Here is a 23900-nt window from a genome sequence, read left to right as displayed (position 1 = left end):
TTATACGGTAACCATTGTTGGAATGACCCATTTATATGGTAACCATTGTTGGAATGACCCATTTATACGGTAACCATTGTTGGAATGACCCATTTTATACGGTAACCATTGTTGGAATGACCCCTCCATCACCCACAAAACATAATGAACAAAGACAAATTCACATCCGCATTGAGGAATATGACAAAGCCCCCCAATTTCCTGTTCGGCTGCCGAACGCAATCTCTTTAGCTGCCGAGACCCAACCCAAGACCCATTTCAAGAGAGTTGCTGTGTTTTTCATCAACTGACCTTAACCTATCCCCACCCTCTCTTTCGCTTCTCACTTGTACAACAGCTATCTCGTCTCCGAGGCATTTCATCTAGGCCTACATCTGTGTTGTGGCCGGTGTTCTGCCAGATGAACAGGCTCCACCAGTGTGTGTGTGTGTTGCCAGAACAACAGAGTGGCTCCAGAGGGAAAGAAGCTTTCCAACACGCTCAGGGAGGCTGATCAAACACAGCAGTAGTCCCCCTTCACTAGGGAAAGAGAGAATCACAGTCCTGGGAAAAATCCCCCCCCCCCCACAAACACACACACACATGCACAAACACACACACACACACACACACGCACACAAATGATGGCTGTTTGGTATTCATCCAGACAGTAATGTACTTCACTTATTACGCTCTCCCGGAGCTGCAGGGTCTAATTTAGTGCACCTGGAAGTGAGCAGCCAACAGCCCCCCTGCTATAAAATAGGAAGACGGATTGCAGCTCTCCATGCTCTGAGAGACCAGCAGCACCGGAGACAGTGTGTGTGTGTGTTTTGATGACCAAACATATCCCCAAGATGAGGAAGGGTGGAGTCCTTGGTTGGATTACTGAGGATTAGCATGTAATGTTAAGGAGTTAAGAGCTTACACTTTCACTGATTGCCTATGATTGCACAACTTTCTGTTGTGGTAACCAAACTGCCCCAGGAATTCTCTACTCTAGCCCCAGATAAGTTCAGTGTAAGCCCAATTTTACCCCAAAATATCGGAACAGGACAGACGGAGGACAGCAGAGATTTTGGAGTGAGTTGATCTTTACAAGACAAAGTTAAAGTATTTGTTTCTTCGGGTTCTGTTAGTCTTATCATTACTCTTCTGTAAGTTCCTGGCCTGTATTGTGCTGTGTTACGTCAGACATTGATAAGGGTGTTGGGAGTTTAGGGTTTAGGGTTTAGGGTTCCCATCTAAATCCAAATAGACCAGGGCCCAACGTTTGTCTGTAGAGAGATGATGAGCTCACCTGATCTGGCTCGCAATTGGCGTTGTGCTGCTGCGACGTGTCTTTCACCTGCTGCTTCTCCTCCAGACTCAGGCACAGCAGCCACGTGACCAGGCCCGCCACGAACATGCCGATGTCTGGGATGAACACACGGATGCCGTTTCCTGCATCGGCACCTCGGACACTGCACACACGGACAGAGAGAAACAAGGAAAAATTGTAAGCCAATCAGGATAGATGAGATGAGGATAAATGCTTTGAGTGTTATTCTGTTCTTTTCAGATGCAGTAGCCTATACTGTATTGTTTTATAAGGTTTCCTGTAAGTTGAGTGTCGAGATTTGACGCCAGCGTTGATAAAATAAAAACTGTACCAATTATACTTCAATTGTACATTTACAATCTATGTCTTTACCATGAGACGATGGTAAACACAACGTGGTGTGGTTAAGAGCTAGTTTATATATAATGCAAAACATTCCTCTTAATGGCTTTTATGGATCATAACAAAGTAGAGTAATCGTTAAATAGTTTACAGTCTGAATTCCTCTTCTATAAATATATGGGTGCAGTATTTCCTCATATACCTGACTGGTAACAAAATGAAGGCCAATCACATTCATTCATATTCCAATATTGTTGACTGGGATTGTTTTCTCACACAAAATACGGTGGATTGGTTATTGAAGTAAATCAGAGGCTCAGTGAGGAAATAAAAAATGTAAAGGTAAACAAAGTAGCTATAAGGAAATGGCTATATAACGTCAAAGTACAGCCGGTCTATACATTGTGTACTATACATTGTCCTATACATCGTCTATACATTGTGTACTATACATCGTCTCTATACATTGTGTCCTATACATTGTGTCCTATACATTGTTTACTATACATTGTGTACTATACATCGTCTCTATACATTGTGTCCTATACATTGTGTCCTATACATTGTGTCCTATACATTGTGTACTATACATCGTCTCTATACATTGTGTCCTATACATTGTGTCCTATACATTGTGTACTATACATTGTGTACTATACACAATGTTTTACAGGCCTTTCTCCACCCACACCAATAAAAGCATGGCCTGTATTACATTTTTAACAAATGTCATAAAAAATGTGCATTCAAACTTCCAAAACCCCCTTCGAGCTAAAATAACGCCTGAGAGGAAATGAAGTTTTACGGGTGCCCTTTGCTCAATAGTGCACTGCGCTAGCCTCTTAAAATACACTGAAAACATTTTGTTCCACAGAAAAGGCGTGGGTTATTCTCACTGTCCTCCCTGTTACAGCACTGGTCCGGCTGGTTCTTATTTCCCATGCTCTGGAAGTGTATGCTGTGCTGTGTCCGTTACAGTGGGCCCAACTCTGGTCCCCCTCTATTGGCCCAAAAAACATCTCAAATGAAATGAAACCATCCAATCCTTACCATGGCCTTCTTTCAATGCCACCACCCCAACCCCAATTTCAATCGAAAAGCGTCATTCTCAACTTTTCTATTTGCTCAGGTTCAAAGCAGTGAGCAGCAACACTAGGCAGATGTGAGAGAGAAGAAAAGTTAAAAAACAGCTGAAGTTACATTTTCAGAGGAACCTTTTGAGCTACATTTTCTATTAGTGAATTGGGAGTGTGGGTGCGCAGTGCTGGCTGCTGGCTGGTAGGGAGCTTTTCATAAGAGGCCGCGGTGGGAGCACACAACACAGTACACCCTCTATGAACCAAAGACAGCTCAGGAGGCTGGTATTTCTGGTGAGTCATAGTGCAATGCACTCTGGGAGACTGTGTGATCGGGGTGGGACCAAGACATCACCAGACATACGGCCAGGGACACCGTGGGAGAGCACAAGGAGCGTAACATTAGTGATGACGTTCCGAAAAAGAGCAAGGTCAAACAAGAAAAAACAAATCTACATATTAGTGTGTAAACAGTCAGTTAGGAAGGGATGACCGAGTCTAAAGGTAGGGAAGAAAGACTGATAGTGAATTGGATTCTGTTATCAGTTTGAAGGCGTCAAGGAAGGCCCTTTTAAAAAGCAGGTAGCCATTGCACAGGAACCTCTCCCCAAGAGGCCAATGGCAGTTGGGCACCTGTGATGGTATTAGAAGAAATGGCTGTATAATCTCAGGATATTCAGGATATACTGCCACGAGCAGCAGATGGATATCTCCTTAGACAGGATATACCGCCACGAGCAGCAGATGGATATCTCCTTAGACAGGATATACTGCCACGAGCAGCAGATGGATATCTCCTTAGACAGGATATACTGCCACGAGCAGCAGATGGATATCTCCTTAGACAGGATATACCGCCACGAGCAGTAGATGGATATCTCCTTAGACAGGATATACTGCCACAAGCAGTAGATGGATATCTCCTTAGACAGGATATACTGCCACAAGCAGTAGATGGATATCTCCTTAGACAGGATATACTGCCACAAGCAGTAGATGGATATCTCCTTAGACAGGATATACTGCCACAAGCAGTAGATGGATATCCGAGTTTTCGCATGCTTGTTTTGCTTTGTTGTTGTGTTGCATAAAACTTTAAACAAATGTTTGGATTCCCATGGCGCTCGCTCCGCATGAACCCCTACGTTCAAAGGCGAGCGGCCAGGGGAGGGCGCAGACGCAGCCGCTTTGAACCGAGCGATATTTGCCTTCGTAAAAAACATTTATAAGCTGCAGACGGCGCTAGTTAACACACTAGATAAAAACACATGAAAAAAAACGGGGGCCCAAACAGCAGAGTCAACAAAAGCTCTTTGTAATGAAGCCTCTCTGTGTCTAAACGGTTTGCTTCTCTCTCGCCGTTTAAAGCGTCTTTCATCTCAGTCCTGCTCATAAAGACAGAGCTGTGGAGTTGTGAGCTGGCAACAGAAACCCTTGCACATGGCATTGATTTGGGACCGAAGATAATACGGGTGTGATAAATAACCACCTTTAACCATCTCTACTCCAGGAAGCGGCATTAAAGGGGAGGCCATCAAAGTGGCTAGATGAACTGTACAGATTTAGCCTGTCAGTCTCATCTCTGGAAAGATATCTTGTCTTCATAGAAGAAGAAAAAAACATAGAAATGTAACTGGTTGATGGACACAGTGACAGGCTGCTACCGAGAGTGAAAAGAGCTATCTGTTGACTGGCAGTTCATTTCGGAAGCCATAACAAAATGTTGCACTAGCTAGCGAGCTAACTCGATTTAGCTGTTATGAGAGACTAACTGGCACTGGACTTGAGGCCTTGAGGGCACACCAAGGTGCCAGAGAGGGAATAGACAGCTCAGAGTACGGCCAAGACGAGGTTATTCAAACTAATACACACAAACCTGTGATATTGATTTCAACATGAATCCTAGAAAGTCTTCAACACAACTATTTGCATTTATAGTAAATTAACCATTACAAAATAAACATGTCATCTAGTTTTGAAGATATCAAAACTACCCACATCAGAATAGAAAGAACTCCAATTCAGAGGCCGAATAATAATATGATTTGAAGAAAATTACTGCAATCACGATGAAAAACTTAGAATGATCAAGGATCTAGACTCTAGATCTTAGAAGATTATTTCTCTTGGTGTTTTTTTTAATTGTTAAAATAGCTTAGAAGATCCTAAAAGATCTTGGAGGACTTTGCTTTCATCTACTTCCACTATTGTACCTTTTGTTTGCTCTACACCACCCAGTATCACCCAGTATCCAGTCAATGCATGTTCTATCAACTGTACGTTAAGAGATGTTGGATGTAATGAGGATTTGTGGGATACATTTTTCATCCATTATCCTATGTGTGTGTTTGAATGCACATCTTAACCACAGAGGAGATTACTTTCCCATTAACCCTAATTAAAACATTCCGCACGGGCGTGTCAGCACGTCACTCAACATGCCAAATGTATTTAATTCACAAATCCACAAAAACATGACCTGCTTTCTTCCCTCTTTCAATCACAGTCAACTACAACTCAATCGTTCAACAACTTGTATTGGCACATGGAACATGTTAACGAATGTACTGTGAAAACTCATTAAATACAATTTCCCAAAGAGGAATCTCATTAATTCATTGATTTCGGTACCAGAACACCCCATGAGAGTGATAATGTGGAGTCCATGACCCAATAATGACAGACCACTAAGATCATTGACTGGAGGACATCTGAGTGAATAGCTTTGAAATTCCTGACTGAACGTATCTCAACGACCTAGCGGGATATCTGGTTGTCCCATAATCCAATCAAATCTCTCGTGCAAGTTCCTAATGAATTATCGCGGGTTTCCACTATTGTTGCGTCCAGGTCCATCAAATCGAATCAAATTGTATTTGTCACATGCGCCGAATACAACAGGTTACAACCACCACAGTGAAATGCTTACTTACAAGCTCTTTCCCAACGATGCAGAGTTCAAGAAGAAGAAAAAAAATATGTAAACACATGAGAAATAATACATATAAGAAGGAAGGAGTACCAATACCATATCAATGTGCAGGAATATGTGGTAATTGAGGTAGATATGTAAAGTGCATTCGGAAAGTATTCAGACCCCTTGACTTTTTCCACATTTCGTTACGCTACAGCCTTATTCTAAAATGGATTACATTGTCGTCCCCCCCTCATCAATCTACATACAATACCCCATAATGACAAAGCAAAACATTTTATTTTTATTTTAGCAAATTTCTTACAAATAAAAAACTGATATCACATTTACATAAGTATTCAGACTCTTTACTCAGTACTTTGTTGAAGCACCTATGGCAGCAATTACAGCCTTGAGTCTTGGGTACGAAGCTACAAGCTTGGTACACCTGTATTTGGGGAGTTTCTCCCATTCTTCTCTGCAGATCCATCAAGCTCTATCAGGTGGGATGGGGACCGTCGCTGCACAGCTATTTTCAGGTCTCTTCACAGATGTTCGATCGGGTTCAAGTCCAGGCTCTGGCTGGGCCATTCAAGGACATTCAGAGACTTGTCCCGAAGTCACTCCTGCGTTGTCTTGGCTGTGTGCTTAGGGTTGTTGTACTGTTGGAAGGTGAAGCTTCACCCCATTCTGAGGTCCTGAGTGCTCTGGAGCAGGTTTTCATCAATGAGATCTCTTTACTTTGCTCCGTTCATCTTTCCCTCGATCCTGACTAGTTTCCCAGTCCCTGCCGCTAAAAAAACCATCTCCACAGCATGACGCCTGGCACCACCGTGGGGAGGGTGCCAGGTGTCCTCCAGACATGATGCTTGGAATTCAGTCCAAAGAGTTAAATCTTGGTTTCATCAGACCAGAGAATCTTGTTTCTCATGGTTGGAATCCTTTAGGTGCCTTTTGGCAAAGTCCAAGTGTCTTGTGCCTTTTACTGAGGAGTGGCTTCCGTCTGGCCACTCTACCATAAAGGTCTGATTGGTGGAGTGCTGCAGAGATGGTTGTCCTTCTGGAAGGTTCTCCCATGTCCACAGAGGAACTCTGGCGCTCTATCAGAGTGACTATTGGGTTCATGGTCACCTCCCTGACCAAGGCCCTTCTCCCCCGATTGCTCAGTTTGTCTGGGCAGCCAGCTCTAGGAAGAGTCTGGGTGGTTCCAAACTTCTTCCATTTAAGAATGATGGAGGCCACTGTGTTCTTGGGGACCTTCAATGCTGCAGAAATGTTTTTGGTACCCTTCCCCAGATCTGTGCCTCGACACAATCCTGTCTTGGAGCTCTACGGACAATCCTGTCTTGGAACTCTTCTTTTGACCTCATGGCTTGGTTTTTACTCTGACATGCATTGCCAACTGTGGGACCTTATATAGACAGATATGTTCCTTTTCATATCATGTCCAATCAATTGAGTTTACCACATGTGGACTCCAATCAAGTTGTAGAAACCACTCAAGGGTGATCAATGGAAACAGGATGCACCTAAGCTCAATTTCGAGTCTCATAGCAAAGGGTCTGAATACTAATGTAAATAAGGTATTTCTGCTTTTTGTTTTTTATAAATTTGCAAACATTTCTAAAAACCTTGTTTTCACTTTGCCATTATGGGGGTTTGTGTGGAGATTGATGAGGGAAAAAAATGATTTAATCCATTTTAGAATAAGGCTGTAATGTAGCAAAATGTGGAAAAACTCAAGGGGCCTGAATACTTCCCGAATGCACTGTACATAGGCAGGGGTAAAGTGACTAGGCATCAGGATATATAATACCTAAAGTAAAAAGAAGTAGCAGCATATATGGTGTGTGTGTGTGTGTGTGTGTGTGTGTGTGTGTGTGTGTGTGTGTGTGTGTGTGTGTGTGTGTGTGTGTGTGTGTGTGTGTGTGTGTGTGTGTGTGTGTGTATAGACACCTGTGAGTATGCATATAGCCAGTGCAGGTAGAATCAATGCAGATATTCCATACAGCTTGAGCGGGTAGTCATTGATTAGCTGTTCAGCGGTCCAGTTGTTGGAGATAGGAGCTGTCTCAGATCTTGTTGGTACGAGACCTGATGCTCTGGTACCGCTTGGGTGGATGGATTCCTTGGTAAGTTTCTGGGCTTTCCTTAGACACATCAGAGCTGGGAGAGCATGTCGTTCATCAAAGGAGATGGAGGAAATGTGAACACAGATCATATTTAACAATTATGTGAATAAGTCGGTAGCCCAGGAGTTATGTGGCTGGGGTGGATTTAAGTATGGAGAAAAACAACCCAGGTTTAAGTGCTTTGATACCTATACTTTGAAAGGATTGTCTGTAAGCCACGGATTTGTGCATGATCAGCATACGATTCTGATCCAAGCCTTTAGCCGCACGGCTTCAGTAGACTGTTTAACATGAATACCATAATAATCAGCTAGTATCTCTCAACAAATCCAAATGTCCTGAATATCATGGGGACCTTACACGCACACACAATGTGGTTTTGTTTATGGAATCCAAACATAAATAGATAGCATTTCTGGAGATGGTTAATTGACATAAGCAAAGATGTATTTACGAATGTCAGGGGGCAAGGTGCTCTCTTTAGTTTGAGTTTCTGGAGCAGACCATCTCCTGCCACATGTCAACACGCACAGACAGACAGACAGACAGACAGACAGACAGACAGACAGACAGACAGACAGACAGACAGACAGACAGACAGACAGACAGACAGACAGACAGACAGACAGACAGACAGACAGACAGACAGACAGACAGACAGACAGACAGACAGACAGACAGACAGACAGACAGACAGACAGACAGACAGAGAGAGCAGGGATGCCAACTCCAGCTCTCAAATGGCAAGAATAAACTGTTCCTGTGCCATTGAAACTATGATTCCTCCAAACAATCTGCCAACTGTCATTTAGAAAACCACACTTTGACATACAGTAATATCCATGTCAGGCTGAACGACACACAACTAGAATGGTTCAAACGTAATTCAATTCATCATTAAGCTTCGAGGTGAACGATAATAACAAGGGAGGGTTAATGGTAAACGGTTGTGCCGCCATCCTCTCATATAGCATATAAAAACCTGAAAGCCGATGCCCTGGTCGACTGTTCCTGTGCTTAGGGAAACCACAGCTAACGGGATGATTAGGAAGCCGACACACAGACAGACTGCAATTGTCGATTTAGGGCCGTGAGGCCTCAGGAAGGTTGAAGGAAGGTTGTGGGAAGGATGAGCTGTTTGCAAAGTGACACACATAATGGCAGAGATAGGTCTTCACCAGAAGCCAGCATAGTTAGGTAACTGTTCTATGGCATCCAGTTATAAAACACACACTAAAAAAGGGTCCCATCCAGTCGAGGAGGTGATACATAGGAAGGACAATGTTTTCTACTATTGTCTGAGACGCTACATATTTCTGAGAAAGCATTCCAATATCGATGAACATTGACGCTAAAACTGTGAAATTTCACTCCGGCAGCACAAAGAATGTCTCAAATGTCAGATACAAGTCTGTGTCTCCAATCATTTTGTCTGGAATGGCTAGACGGCCAACACTTGGCCATCGTAGTATAGTTCTCCTTTGTTCTGCCTAGTGGAGTGTGGACTGAAGCGGAGCTGAGGCAGCGCTTTGCCCTACTCCAGATGATCACAACACTGGACACACCATTGGCCGACACAGGGGCCTAATGATGGAACTCAACCAATCATGTCCAGCATATTAAAAGAAGACTGTACCACAAGGGGTTAAGGAGGGTAGTCTGGATCTGTTTACTAGAACCACTTCCTCACAAAATGGAGGACAGGTCGTGAGTTTGATTAATTTAGCCCCGCTGTTTGCTCTGAGTCATTGAGCAGGGGGGAAGGAGGGAGAAAAAGCCACATTTCACATCAGGAAGCAACCAGAGGCACAGACGACCAAATAACACAGTACGACCCGTTTTTCTTTTTATACCTCTGTCCGTCGCTTGTACAAGCACTTTTTGGTGTAAGCCTTGAGGAACATGTTTAGCTTATTCGTTCTCGAATACAAAAAATATATAGTTGTTGACTACTGAAAAAGGGAAAGTTAAAGTTGTGAATGCAACAGGTGACACGTGGTTGTAACAGGTGGTTCAGACATGCTCATACTCAATTACAACAGGTGTTCCTACCGATCTGTTCTAGGCAAAATCTTGATCCCCGCCGACAACATCCTGCTTATCTGGTTGTCTGGTACTGTATCTCTCAGGACATTCAACACTTCCTCCCCACTTCACCTTTAATCCCCTGTAAATCCCTTTAACCGGGTTGTTTCAAGTCGGCCAATATGCTCTGTGCCGTCGCTAGACAGCAATTACGCCTTAATTGTTTGTACAGTAAACAGAGGACGTTTGGCGCGTCGCCCCCGGCAGCCCTCAGAGTACGGCGCGGTCCTGGCGAGGTCCGGGCAAGGCTGGCAGCGTCCACAGAGTACCACAGACCGTCGGGCACCCTGTCGGGCCAAGAGAAACAGGGCAGCACAGTGGCACGATTCAGGCCTCACATATCACTGGTTTATATTCCAGGCCAGCACCTGGCCGGCTGGCAATATCCAGTCCAACATTATTAAAGACCTGGAGTTTAACTACTGATTTGAGAATTATACATTGGAGGGTGGAAAATGTTTTGTGACCCCGTGTTTAACAGAAATACATGTGTAATTAATAGATTAGGGTATTTGTGGAGCAGTAGAATATACTTAAGAGATGTATATGGTAATTAGATGGTGGCTGCACTGAGTAGACTTCATTGAGGAACAAGGAACAGTCACAGCTCTGAAATAGTCCACCTGCTCCAATCCAGACAGCTCTTGGAAATCTAACTAGATTTATCCATCTCAGCTACTGTACGCTAGTTTGGGTGTGTGAACATGACTCTTTTCCCCCGAATAACAACATAGTATAGAAATGTCACAGTTCAAAGCACCATCATGCAGTATGTAAACTGTTGGATTGTGTAGTAGTCAGAGGAACAGAAAGCAGACACTGGAGTCTTTGAGTGCGCTGGGTTTCACCACGTAAAATGTCTTGTTTCACAGACTAATCAGTAGTCGTTACAAAATCAAACCACGTCTGGAGATATTCCCTGATTCTATCAGGGAATAGGATTCTAGAAATGTTGCACAATACTCAGCTGCCCTCGGAACAATAGTGAGGGGATGTCGATATGATAAAGAGGAAATCTTGTTTCATTGTAGACAATGAAACAAAAGTAAATAACATAAGATACAAAAGCCCAGTTTGACTTAACACGCACAAACATCAGATTGTGAACATGATCCTGAGCTTATCTCCATGTGAAAGGAAACAAAAGTGACTTTTACCTCGATGCACCAACCACCACAAAACATGGTTATGGGTATTATGGGTAGAAGGCTCCCAAAGAGGAATAGAGAAGGACATACGTGCTGCCCTGAAGCGACGATGGAGATCACATGACGGAGGTCACTTGCTTAATACATACAGTGCCTTCAGAAAGTATTCACACCCCTTGACTTATTCCACATTTTGTTGTGTTACAGCCTGAATTCAAAATGGATGAAAAAAAATGTTTTTTACACATTTACACCCCATAGTGAAAACGTGTTTTTCATTTTTTTTGCAAATATATTGAAAATGAAATACAGAAATACAAAGTGCATCGGTATTCACACCCCTTTGTTATGACACTCCAAGTTGAGCTCAAGTGCATCCAATTTCATTTTGATCATCCTTGAGAAGTCACTACAACTTGATTAGAGTCCATTAGAGTCCACCAGTTCAGTTGTTTGGACATGATTTAGAAAGAAACACACCTATCTATATAAGGTCCCACAATTGACAGTGCATGTCAAAGCAGAAACTATACCATGAAGTCCAAGGAATTGTCTGTAGATCTCTGAGATTGTGATGAGGTATATATCTGGGGAAGGGTTTCAAACAATTTCTAGTGTTGAAAGTTTCCAAGAGCACAGTGGTCTCCATCATTGGGAAATTTAAAAAATATGGAACTACCCAGTTTCTGCCTAGAGCTGGTCGTCCGACCAAACTGAGCAACTGGGCAAGAAGGACCTTGGTCAGAGAGGTGACCAAGAACCCAATGACCACTCTGACAGAACTACAGAGTTCCTTGGCTGAGATTGGAGAACCTACAGCACTTTATGGGAGAGTTGCCAGACGGAAGCAACTCCTGAGAATAAGGCTCAAGAGAGCGCACCTGGAGTTTGCAAAAAGGCACATCAAAGACTCAGAGCATAAGACAAACATTTCTGTGATCTGATGAGACAGAAATATAACTCTTTGGCCTGAATGCAAAGTGCTATATCTGGAGAAAACCAGGCACAGCTCATCACCCATCTAACACCATCCCTACCGTGAAGCATTGTGGTGACAGCATCATGCTATGGGGATGTATTTTCAGCAGATAGAGGGAACAATGAATGAAGCCAAATACAGGCAAATGCTTAATGAGAACCTGATTCCGAGTGCAGACAACCTTAGACTGTGGCGAAGATTTACGTTCCAACAGGACAATGACCCCAAGCATACAGCCAAAGCAATGCTGGAGTGGCTTCAGACTTGAATCCCATTGAAAATCTGTGAAAAGATTGCTGTTCACCGCCGCTCCCCGTCTAACTTAACAGAGCTTGAGAAAATCTGGAAGGAAGAATGGGAGAAAATCCCCAAATCCAGATGTGCAAAGCTGATACAGACATACCCAAAAGGACTCAAAGCTGTAATCGCCGCCAAGGGTGATTCTACAAAGTATTGACTCAGGTGTGTGAATACTAACAGTACCAGTCAAAAGTTTGGACACACCTACTCATTCAAGGGTTTTTCTTTATTTTTACTATTTTCTACATTGTAGAATAACAGTGAAGACATCGAAACTATGAAATAACACATATGGAATCATGTAGTAACCAAAATATATTTTATATTTGAGATTCTTCAAAGTAACCACCCTTTGCCTTGATGACATCTTTGCACACTCTTGGCATTATCTCAACCAGGTTCATGAGGTAGTCACCTGGAATGCATTTCAATTAACAGGTGTGCCTTGTTAAAAGTTAATTTGTGGAATTTCTTTCCTTCTTAATGCGTTTGAGCCAATCAGTTGTGTTGTGACAAGATAGCAGTGGTGTATAGAAGATAGCCTTACTTGGTAAAAGACCAAGTCCATATTATGGCAAGAACATCATTACTTTAAAACATAAAGGTCAGTCAATACGGAACATTTCAAAAATGTTAAAAGTTTCTTCAAGTGCATTCGCAAAAACCATCAAGCCCTATGATGAAACTGGCTCTCATGAGGACCGCCACAGGAAAGGAAGACCCAGAGTTACCTCTGTTGCAGAGGATAAGTTCATTAGAGTTAACTGCACATCAGATAGCAGCCCAAATAAATGCTTTGCAGACTTCAAGTAACAGACACATCTCAACGTCAACTGTTCAGAGGAAACTGCGTGAATCAGGCCTTCATGGTTGAATTGCTGCAAAGAAACCACAACTAAAGGACACCAATAACAAGAAGACACTTGCTTGGGCCAAGAAACACAATCAATGGACATTAGACACGTGGAAATCTGTCCTTTGGTCTGACGAGTCCAAATTTGAGAATTTTGACTCGAACCAACTTGTCTTTGTGAGACGCAGAGTAGGTGAACAGACGCTCTCCGCATGTGTGGTTCCCACCATGTGGCATGTCGGGGTGTCACGACTTCCGAAGTTCGTTCCTCTCCTTGTTCAGGTGGCGTTCGGCGGTCGGCGTCGCCGGTGTTCTAGCCATCATCGATCCACTTTTCATTTTCCATTTGTTTTGTCTTGTCTTCTCACACACCTGGTTTCAATTCCATCATTACATGTTGTGTATTTAACCCTCTGTTCCCCCCATGTCCTTGTCCGGAATTGTTTATTGTAAGTGCTTGTGCACATTATGTCTGGTGTGCGACGGGTTTTGTACCCATTGATATATTGTTCTGTTTTCCGGTAGTTTTTATTATTAAACTGCGCCATTGTAAACACAGTTTTTGCTCTCCTGCGTCTGACTTCTCTGCCACCAGTACGCACCCTTACAGAATTCCGGACCAAACGATATGGAGTCAGCAGGAGCAGGTAGCCTGGGTATAGGGGTGGAGGAGCGCGTCCGGGAGCACGCAGCAATGCTCCACCATCTTGGCACCACCATGGACCGCGTTGTCCAGACAAGTTCTACCAGCGCCTCCACCAGCACAACCGGGGTCTCCACTACGCGCCCCTCCTTCTCCTGGTCTTAGTGGGATTCGTCTCTCCCTTCCCCAGGAATACGATCGAACGGCTGCGAACTGCCAGGGGTTCCTGTTGCAGCTAGACTTATACCTGGCAACCGCCCTCGTCACATGCCTCACCGGGAAAGCCCTGGAGTGGGCCAACGCCGTGTGGAGAGAGGGATATGCGGCGTTGGACCAGTTTGAGGAGTGGGTGAACACCTCTTCCATCTGAGGCAGGGAACGAGGAGCGCCCAGGAGTTCGCCCTGGAGTTTCGGACCCTGGCTGCCGGTGCGGGATGGAACGACAGGGCCCTGATAGACCATTATCGCTGCAGTCTGCGCGAGGACGTCCGTCGGGAATTGGCCTGCAGAGACACCACCCTCACATTCGAGCAGTTGGTGGACATGTCCATCCGGCTGGATAACCTGCTGGCTACCCGCGGACATTCAGATCGGGGTCTGTTGGTTCCATCCCCCGCACCCCCTCTCCAATGCCCATGGAGCTGGGAGGGGTGGTGCGCAGGGAGACCGGAGGGGGTTCCAGCTCGTGCACCATTTGTGACCGCAGAGGTCACACTGCCGGTCGGTGCCGAGTTGGTTCCTCTGGGTATCGAGGCAGCAGGCAGGGCGCTCTGGCGTCACCCCAGGTGAGCTGGCACCCTTCTCACCCAGAGCCCTCTGTTGCACATATGTTTTTGTATGTCACTTTTCCTGAGTTTTCCCCACATTCCCAGCATAAGGCGCTCGTCGATTCAGGCGCGGCTGGGAATTTTATAGATAGATTGTTCGCCTATAGTTTAGGGATCCCCATTGTTCCCGTGGCTGTGCCCTTCCCCGTTCATGCCTTAGATAGTCGACCATTAGGGTCAGGGTTGATTAGGGAGGCCACCGCTCCTCTGGGCATGGTGACGCAGGGGGGTCACAAAGAGAGAATTAGTCTCTTCCTTATTGACTCTCCTGCGTTTCCCGTGGTGCTAGGCCTACCCTGGTTAGCTTGTCATGACCCCACTGTTTGTTGGCAATAGAGGGCTCTCACGGGGTGGTCGCGAGAGTGCTCGGGGAGGTGTTTAGGGGTTTTCATTGGTGCTACTATGGTGGAAAGTTCAGACTTGGTCTCCACCATGCGCATTCCCCCTGAATATGCCGATTTGGCTCTCAATTACCACCCCATCGACAGAGCGATTGTGTGATAAATCTCCTGGTAGACGCTGCACTTACCAGGAGTCACGGGTATCCCCTCTCACAGGCGGAGACGGAGGCTATAGAAACATATGTCTCCAAATCCCTGCATCAGGGGTACATTCGGTCCTCCACTTCATCCGCCTCCTCGAATTTCTTTTTTGTGAAGAAGAAGGGAGGTCTGCGCCCGTGTATTGACTATCGAGATCTGAACCAGATCACTGTGAGGTATAGTTACCCGCAACCGCTCATAGCCACAGCGATTGAGTCAATGCACGGGGCACGCTTCTTCACCAAACTAGATCTCAGGAGCGCTTACAACCTGGTGCGTATCCGGGAGGGAGACGAGTGGAAGACGGCTTTCAGTACCACCTCAGGGCACTATGAGTACCTCGTCATGCCGTACGGGTTGATGAATGCGCCATCAGTCTTCCAAGCCTTTGTAGACGAGATTTTCAGGGACCTGCACGGGCAGGGTGTAGTGGTGTATATTGATGACATTCTGATATACTCTGCTACACCCGCTGAGCATGTGTCCCTGGTGCGCAGGGTGCTTGGTCGCCTGTTGGAGCATGACCTGTACGTCAAGGCTGAGAAATGCCTGTTCTTCCAGCAGTCCGTCTCCTTCCTAGGGTACCGCATTTCCACCTCAGGGGTGGAGATGGAGAGTGACCGCATTTCAGCCGTGCGTAATTGGCCGACTCCCACCATGGTAAAGGAGGTGCAGCGGTTCTTAGGGTTTGCCAACTACTACCGGAGGTTTATCCGGGGTTTTAGTCAGGTAATGGCTCCCATTACCTCACGGCTGAAGGGGGGCCAGGTACGTTTGCAGTGGTCGGCTGAGGCGGACAGGGCTTTTGGTAACCTGAGGGCTCTGTTTACCTCGGCTCCCGTGCTGGCCCATCCGGATCCCTCTTTGGCGTTCATAGTGGAGGTGGACGCGTCCGAGGCTTCTCGAAGAAGCTCAGCCTGGCGGAGCGAAACTATGACGCGGGGGACCGGGAGCTGTTGGCTGTCGTCAAAGCCTTGAAGGCGTGGAGACATTGGCTTGAGGGGGCTAAGCACCCTTTTCTCATCTGGACTGACCACCGCAATCTGGAGTACATCCGGGCAGCGAGGAGACTGAACCCTTGCCAGTGATAAGGGAATTTATATGTTTAAAGTAATGACTAAAGAATTCCACCCTGAAACGTATAAGACTATATTCCAATAATACATTTGTGGGACAAGTTAAGAGGGAGAAATATGTGGAGAAAACAGGAGGGCCTGTTGTTTATCCCTTCCAAGGCCTCTCTAATCTAGGGAGGAGAGGAGAGAACGGCGAGAAACTGCCGAGGCTGGTAGAAAAGTGATAAACCTGTCTGTCTGCGTGCGTGCGTGTGTGTGTGTGTGTGTGTGTGTGTGTGTGTGTGTGTGTGTGTGTGTGTGTGTGTGTGTGTGTGTGTGTGTGTGTGTGTGTGTGTGCGTACGTGCGTAGAGGGGGTTATAAAGACTGTTCAAATTTTGGTTGACTTTAGAGCTCTCATGAATAAACTACAACGAACCTTTTGCAGAATCTGAGTCTTTGCCTAATTCTTATTAACCCTAGCCTTACAACATAGGGGGAATTGGTCAAAGCTAGAGTGATTTTTATAATCATTGGGATTGAAAATTCTCGTGACAGCCAGGCAAGTTGGGCCATGTTTTTCACCCGTTTTGTGTTCACCCTTTCCTACAGACCAGGCTCCCAGAACGTGAAGGCAGACGCATTGTACCGGCTGTATGACACAGAGGAGCGACCCATGGATCCCACTCCTGCTTGGTGGCGCCAGTAGTGTGGGAGCTGGACGCGGACATTGAGCAGGCGTTACGTGCAGAGCCCGCTCCCGTCCAGTGTCCCGCTGGGCGTCTGTATGTCCCGTCTGCTGTTCGTGACCGGTTGATCTATTGGGCCCAGACGTCACCCTCCTCTGGTCATCCTGGGATCGGTCGGACAGTGTGCTGTTTGAGCGGGAGGTACTGGTGGCCTACCTTGGCTAAGGACGTGAGGGTTTATGTTTCCTCCTGCTCGGTGTGCGCCCAGTGTTAGGCTCCTAGGCTCCTGCACAGAGGGAAGCTACACCCCTTACCTGTTCCACAACAGCCTTGGTCACACCTGTCTGTGGATTTTCTTACTGATCTTCACCCCTCACAGGGTAACACCGCGATCCTGGTCGTTGTGGATCGGTTCTCGAAGTCTTGTCGTCTCCTCCCTCTGTCCGGTCTCCCTACGGCCCTATAGACTGCAGAGGCCTTGTTTACACACGTTTTCCGGCACTATGGGGGGCCTGAGGATATAGTGTCTGATCGAGGTCCCCAGTTCATGTCTAGGGTCTGGAAGGCGTTCATGGAACGTCTGGGGGTCTCGATCAGCCTTACTTCAGGGTTTCACCCCGAGAGTAATGGGCAGGTGGAGAGAATAAACCAGGATGTGGGCAGGTTTCTGCGGTCCTATTGCCATGACCGGCCAGGGGAGTGGGCAGCGTTCGTGCCCTGGGCCGAGATGGCACAGAACTTGCTTTGCCACTCCTCCACTAACCTCTCTCCCTTCCAGTGTGTACTGCGGTACCAGCCGGTTCTGGCGCCTTGGCATCAGAGTCAGACCGGGGCTCCTGCTGTGGACGACTGGTTCAGGCGCGCGGAGGAGACATGGGAAGCTGCCCGTGTTCACCTTCAGCGGGCCGTGCTGCGCCAAAAAGAGAACGCAGACCGTCACCGCAGTGAGGCCCCAGTGTTTGCACCGGGGGACCAGGTCTGGCTTTCGACCCGAAACCTGACCCGAAACCATGTGATGTCTGGTGTGCGATGTGTTTTGTACCCATTGATATATTGTTCTGTTTTCCGGTGGTTTTTATTATTAAACTGCGCCGTTGTAAACACAGTTGTTGCTCTCCTGCGTCTGACTTCTCTGCCGCCAGTACGCACCCCTTACAGGGGGTGTTTAGCTGGTGACACTGTCAGTAATTTATTTAGAACTCAAGGCACACTTAACCAGCATGCCTACCACAGCATTCTACAGCGATACGCCATCCCATCTGGTTTGCGGTTAGTTGCACTATATCATTTGTTTTTCAACAGGACAATGACCCAAAACACACCTCCAGGCTGTGTAAGGGCTATTTGACCAAGGAGAGTAATGGAGTGCTGCATCAGATGATCTGACCTCCACAAGGCAAAGGGTGGCTACTTTGAAGAATTTAAAATCTAAAATATATTTAGATTTATTTTCACACTTTTTTGGTTACTACATGATTCCATATGTGTTATTTCATAGTTTCGATGTCTTCACTGTTATTCTACAATGTAGAAAATAGTAAAATAAAGAAAAACCCTTGAATGAGTAGGTGTGTCCAAACTTTTGACTGGAACTGTATGTTAATTAGATATTTCTGTGTTTCATTTTCAATACATTTGCAAACATTTCTAAACATGTTTAGAACATGTTTCCATTTTGTCATCATGGGGCATTGTTTGTAGATGGGTGAGAAAGAAAATGTTTTATCCATATTGAATTCAGGCTGTAACAAAACAAAATGTGGAATAAGTCTCGGGGTATGAATACTTTCTGAAGGCACTGTACAGTACATCCCTCACAACAAATCTCCATTCTCATGTGGTTATTCTAGGTGCAACACATTTCCTATGGGAACCAGTGACCACATTTCAAGCTTTTATGCCCATTGTTAGTAAGAAATCTTTCCCGCAGAAAAGAAACCATTTATGTAGACCAGCTTGACCGACTCTGCCAAGAAAAGAAACAATGAAACACAAAATGAGATGGGTAAATTCCACGCTGTTATTCCCCTCACTGTTGCGTCACACGGTTGATCGTCAGCCAAGAGGACCCAGCTCATTCCAAGCCAATTAATCTCACTCTACTGAGGGGAACACATCAGCAACTGTGCGTTACAGTGAATACATCAAAGTCTAACTTAAATCTAGTTAAGGTTTTCATTTGACAGAAAGGGTTGTCCTTTTTTTATAAACCTAGAAATGTGGATGCCAGACACTGATGTTGACCCTGACAGAAAGGTCTTTGTTACACAGAAATGTACATGATAGACAGTGACGTTTCCACTCCTCTTCACAGTCGGAATCAGCTACTGTCTGACTATTGGTTAAGGGCTTGTAAGTAAGTATTTCACGGTGATACTTGTTGTATTTGGTGCATGTGACAAATAACATGTCATTTGATTTTGATTAACACTAACGTATGGTGCTGATAACAGAGCAGACAGACAGACAAACAGTCATATTACGTAAACTACTAATACTACTGGTTGGCTATAGGCTCCAGACAGGTACATGGCTCATACCGAAGTCCCAGCCTCTTGCCAAACACTCACACTCACGACCTCTTAAATGACATAATCAAAAGGGGGCAAAGCTGGAATGCCGTAACTACCGAAAAGTACTGTAGTTCAGACACACTCCTTCGATAGTGAAATAATATGACAGACTAGTAGTCAATGAAGGCTAGGCCAATAACCAGTGTCAAGAAAATAAAGATTTACAAATTTACACCTTGCCACATATACTTGAGATTGTGACTAACAACCTTTCCACACAATAACATAGACATTCTGATTAATTTTGTATGTATAACACAAAAAAGTAGATTTCCCAAAGATTCTTTGATAAGTCCCCAGGAAAGGACACTAGTGTCACATTTATTTGAAGCTTCCTTTGTCTGTAATGGTCCTCCCTCATTACAGTCGCTCCCAGTCTTGCTTTCCAGTGCTGTATGTCATGTGAAACTGGAGCTCCATTAGGGGGCCAGGCCACTCCAGAGCCAGGTATAAGTAGGACCCATCACTCAGTGGGCTCCACAGGCTCCTGTCTGGTACACATTCATCACCGTCACTCACCTGTCTCCCAGACTCCCACAATGCAACAGGAGGAGAGGCGCCGTAGCAGCAGCATCAGGGCTGAGACAGACCAGAGCGGGAGAGACTACAAGTACACAGCTGACGCTTAAACCGACTTTAAACCTAAAACTGACACTTACCTTAACCCTAACCTTAACCATACCCTTAACCGTAAACCTAAACCTAGCCCTAAACTTAATGGGATACTTCGGGATTTTAGCAATGATGCCCTTTATCTACTTCCCCAGAGTCAGATGAACTAGGGGATACCATTTGTATGTCTCTGTGTCCAGTACGAAGGAAATTAGAGGTAGTTTCAAAAGCCATTGCTAACTAGCTCTAGCCCAATGACTGGAAGTCTATGGGTATTTGCTAGCATGCTAGTAGAGGCCTATAGACTTCTAGTCTTGAACCTGTGAGAACTGTGTTTACAGTGTGACATCATAAGTTGAGCAAATATCAGTTATAAATCTGTTATTAGTGTGCAAAAGGTCAGGCATATTTGCCAAATGATATCAACTAGACCATTAGACTAAGCCCCATATGTCACCAGAAGTAGTCAAAACACTGACGAGCCATCAGACAGAGGACCATGGAAAGGGCTGTTATAGTTACCACCCAACGAGCCCTGCTGGGAACTCCCTCTCTCCCAGACAAAATTACAATATCACTGTATCCAACACCTGAGGAATGCCAGCAGCTTCCCTCATGGTGGCATTACCGTGACTCTAAACATTCGGGTTGGCCTTTCCCCCATTGGCTGTTGCTTTAACCCAGTAAGCAGTAACACTTTCCAATGCTTGGAAGGTGACATCACCGCACCTGTAGCTATGGATCACCTCGGGAACCCCGTAATGGCTCTGCTAATTAGCCTAGCACACAGACGCAGCACCGCGCAGAAGACTGGGCTAATTTACTATGTTTACGCCACACATGCTGTAAGGATATGTGCGAAAGTTATACAACCATAATTTCTGTGAACCCGGCGGCTGCACCAACCATAACAGCCGATGCTGGGAAAATAAACGCCCACTACTTCAATCCGTCATGACACAATGTAGTAAAGGTGCAGACTTGAAAAAACACAAAATCTCTGGTTTGTTGAGTCTATTATTTTACGGCTAGCCTTTCTTTCAAACCACAGCTGGGGACGAGGCATGTATCCAATGACTGCATATATGAATGGACAAAGCCATTGGTCAAGCGACACCATTCATTTCTATGTGAAGACTCAATAGAGCATTTGAAGCCAACGAAATCGGTTAAGATGGCGTCTCATGTCGGAGATTTATGCAACCATAACATGCGCAGTATTATCTATCGCTGTCGGCCTTGAACTTCGTAGCTTCACTGAGAGGGGCAGTCATTCTCCCCTGCACGTATCTCCCTTTGAGGCATTCGATCACGTCAACAAAGCCTTGAACAGCATGTAATGATGACATAAGTAAGCTATATACAGGATCAGTTCCAGAGACAGTAAGCTATATACAGGGTCAGTTTCAGGGTCAGTAAGCTATATACAGGGTCAGTTCCAGGGTCAGTAAGCTATATACAAAGTAAATTCCAGGGTCAGTAAGCTGTACTGTATACAGGGTCAGTTCCAGGGTCAGTAAGCTATATACAGGGTCAGTTCCAGGGTCAGTAAACTATATACAGGGTCAGTTCCAGAGTCAGTAAACTATATACAGGGTCAGTTCCAGAGTCAGTAAACTATATACAGGGTCAGTTCCAGGGTCAGTAAGATATATACAGGGTCAGTTCCAGAGTCAGTAAACTATATACAGGGTCAGTTCCAGGGTCAGTAAACTATATACAGGGTCAGTTCCAGGGTCAGTAAGCTATATACAGGGTCAGTTCCAGGGTCAGTGCCAATACCATATTTACAATACGGGATACTGGAGTGATAGAAATATGTATAGGGGTAAGGGGACTAGGCATCAGGATATATGATAAACAGAGTAGCAACGTGTGTGTAGAGTCAGTCTGAATGTGTGTGTGAACAAATTAACTGTGTGTGTTTGTGTGTGTTGGAGTGTCATTGTGAGTGTGTGTGAATGAGTGTGTAGAGTGTGCATGGAGTGAGTATGAGTGTGTAGAGTGTGCATGGAGTGAGTATGAGTGTGTAGAGTGTGCATAGAATGAGTATGAGTGTGTAGAGTGTGCATAGAGTGAGTGTGTAGAGTGTGCATAGAGTCAGTGCAAAATTACTCTGCAGTCAATGCAGAGAGTCTGTGTAGTCATTTTGTTAGCAACAGTTGAAGTCGGAAGTTTACATACACTTAGGTCGGAGTCATTAAAACTCATTTTTCAACCACTCCACAAATTTCTTGTTAACAAACTATAGTTTTGGCAAGTCGGTTAGGACATCTACTTTGTGCATGACACAAGTAATTTTTCTAACAATTGTTTAGACAGATTATTTCACTTATAATTCACTGTATCACAATTCTAGTGGGTCAGAAGTTTATATACACTAAGTTGACTGTGCCTTTAAACAGCTTGGAAAATTCCAGAAAATGATGTCATGGCTTTAGAAGCTTCTGACAGGCTAATTGACATCATTTAAGTCAATTGGAGGTGTACCTGTGGATGTATTTCAAGGCCTATATCGACATAACCTGAAAGGCCGCTCAGCAAGGAAGAAGCCACTGCTCCAAAACCGCCATAAAAAAGCCAGACTAGGGTTTGCAACTGCACATGGGGACGAAGATCGTACTTTTTGGAGAAATGTCCTCTGGTCTGATGAAACAAAAATAGAACTGTTTGGCCATAATGGCCATCATTATATTTGGAGGAAAATTGGGGGATGCATGCAAGCCAAAGAACACAATCCCAACCGTGAAGCACGGGGGTGGCAGCATCATGTTGTGGGGGTGCTTTGCTGCAGGAGGGACTGGTGCACTTCACAAAATAGATGGCATCATGAGGGAGGAAAATTATGTGGATATATTGAAGCAACATCTCAAGCCATCCGTCAGGAAGTTAAAGCTTGGTGGCAAAAGGGTCTTCTAAATGGACAATGACCCCAAGCATACTTCCAAAATTGTGGCAAAATGGCTTAAGGACAACAAAGTCAAGGTATTGGAGTGGCCATCACAATGCTCTGACCTCAATCCCATAGAAAATGTGTGGGCAGAACTGAAAAAGAGTGTGCGAGCAAGGAGGCCTACAAACCTGACTCAGTTACACCAGCTCTGTCAGGAGGAATGGGCCAAAATTCACCCAACTTATTGTGGGAAGCTTGTGGAAGGCTACCTGAAACGTTTGACCCAAGTGAAACAATTTAAAGGCAATGCTACCAAATACTAATTGAGTGTATGTAAACTTCTGACCCACTGGGAATGTGGAAAGAAATAAAAGCTGAAATAAATCATTCTCTCTACTATTATTCTGACATGTCACATTCGTAAAATAAAGTGGTGATCCTAACTGACCTAAAACAGGGAATTTTTACTAGGATTAAATGTCAGGAATTGTGAAAAACTGAGTTTAAATGTATTTGGCTAAGGTGTATGTAAACTTCCAACTTCAACTGTATATAGCAGTCTTATTGTTTGATAGAATCTGTTCAGGAGCCTGTTGGTGTCAGACTTGTTTCTTCGGTACTCAGTGGTGCAGCTGTTGAACTATTTCAGGATTTGAGGGCCCATACCAAATCTTTTCAACCTCCTGAGGGGGAAGAGGCGCTGTTGCACCTTCTTCACCACTGTTTGCGTGTGTGTGGATCATTTTAAGTCCTTATTGATTTCGACACCGAGGAACTTGAAGCCCAGGATCCAGTTGCAGAGGGAGGTGTTCAGGCCCAGCATCCCAAGCTTGGTGACTATTGTGTTAGGCGCTGAGCTGTAGTTAATGAACAATATTATCACATAGGTAGTCTTATCTAGGTGTTTGAGGACAGTTCCAGTGCAATGAAGATCGCATC

General features: G+C 45.1%; 1 protein-coding gene across 1 annotated transcript in view; it reads right to left on the bottom strand.

Annotated features, from left to right (window-relative positions):
- The window catches only part of LOC106590335 (piezo-type mechanosensitive ion channel component 2-like), a 156859-nt gene that overhangs the window by 69153 nt on the left and 63806 nt on the right, over nt 1–23900 (bottom strand). The window contains 2 exon segments of the mRNA XM_045710585.1: nt 288–310; nt 1276–1442. Coding sequence (XP_045566541.1) covers nt 288–310; nt 1276–1442 — 190 coding nt within the window.

This window comes from Salmo salar, chromosome ssa29, assembly GCF_905237065.1.
Source record: "Salmo salar chromosome ssa29, Ssal_v3.1, whole genome shotgun sequence".
NCBI classification, from domain to species: domain Eukaryota; kingdom Metazoa; phylum Chordata; class Actinopteri; order Salmoniformes; family Salmonidae; genus Salmo; species Salmo salar.
This window is presented reverse-complemented; position numbering and strand designations above follow the sequence as displayed.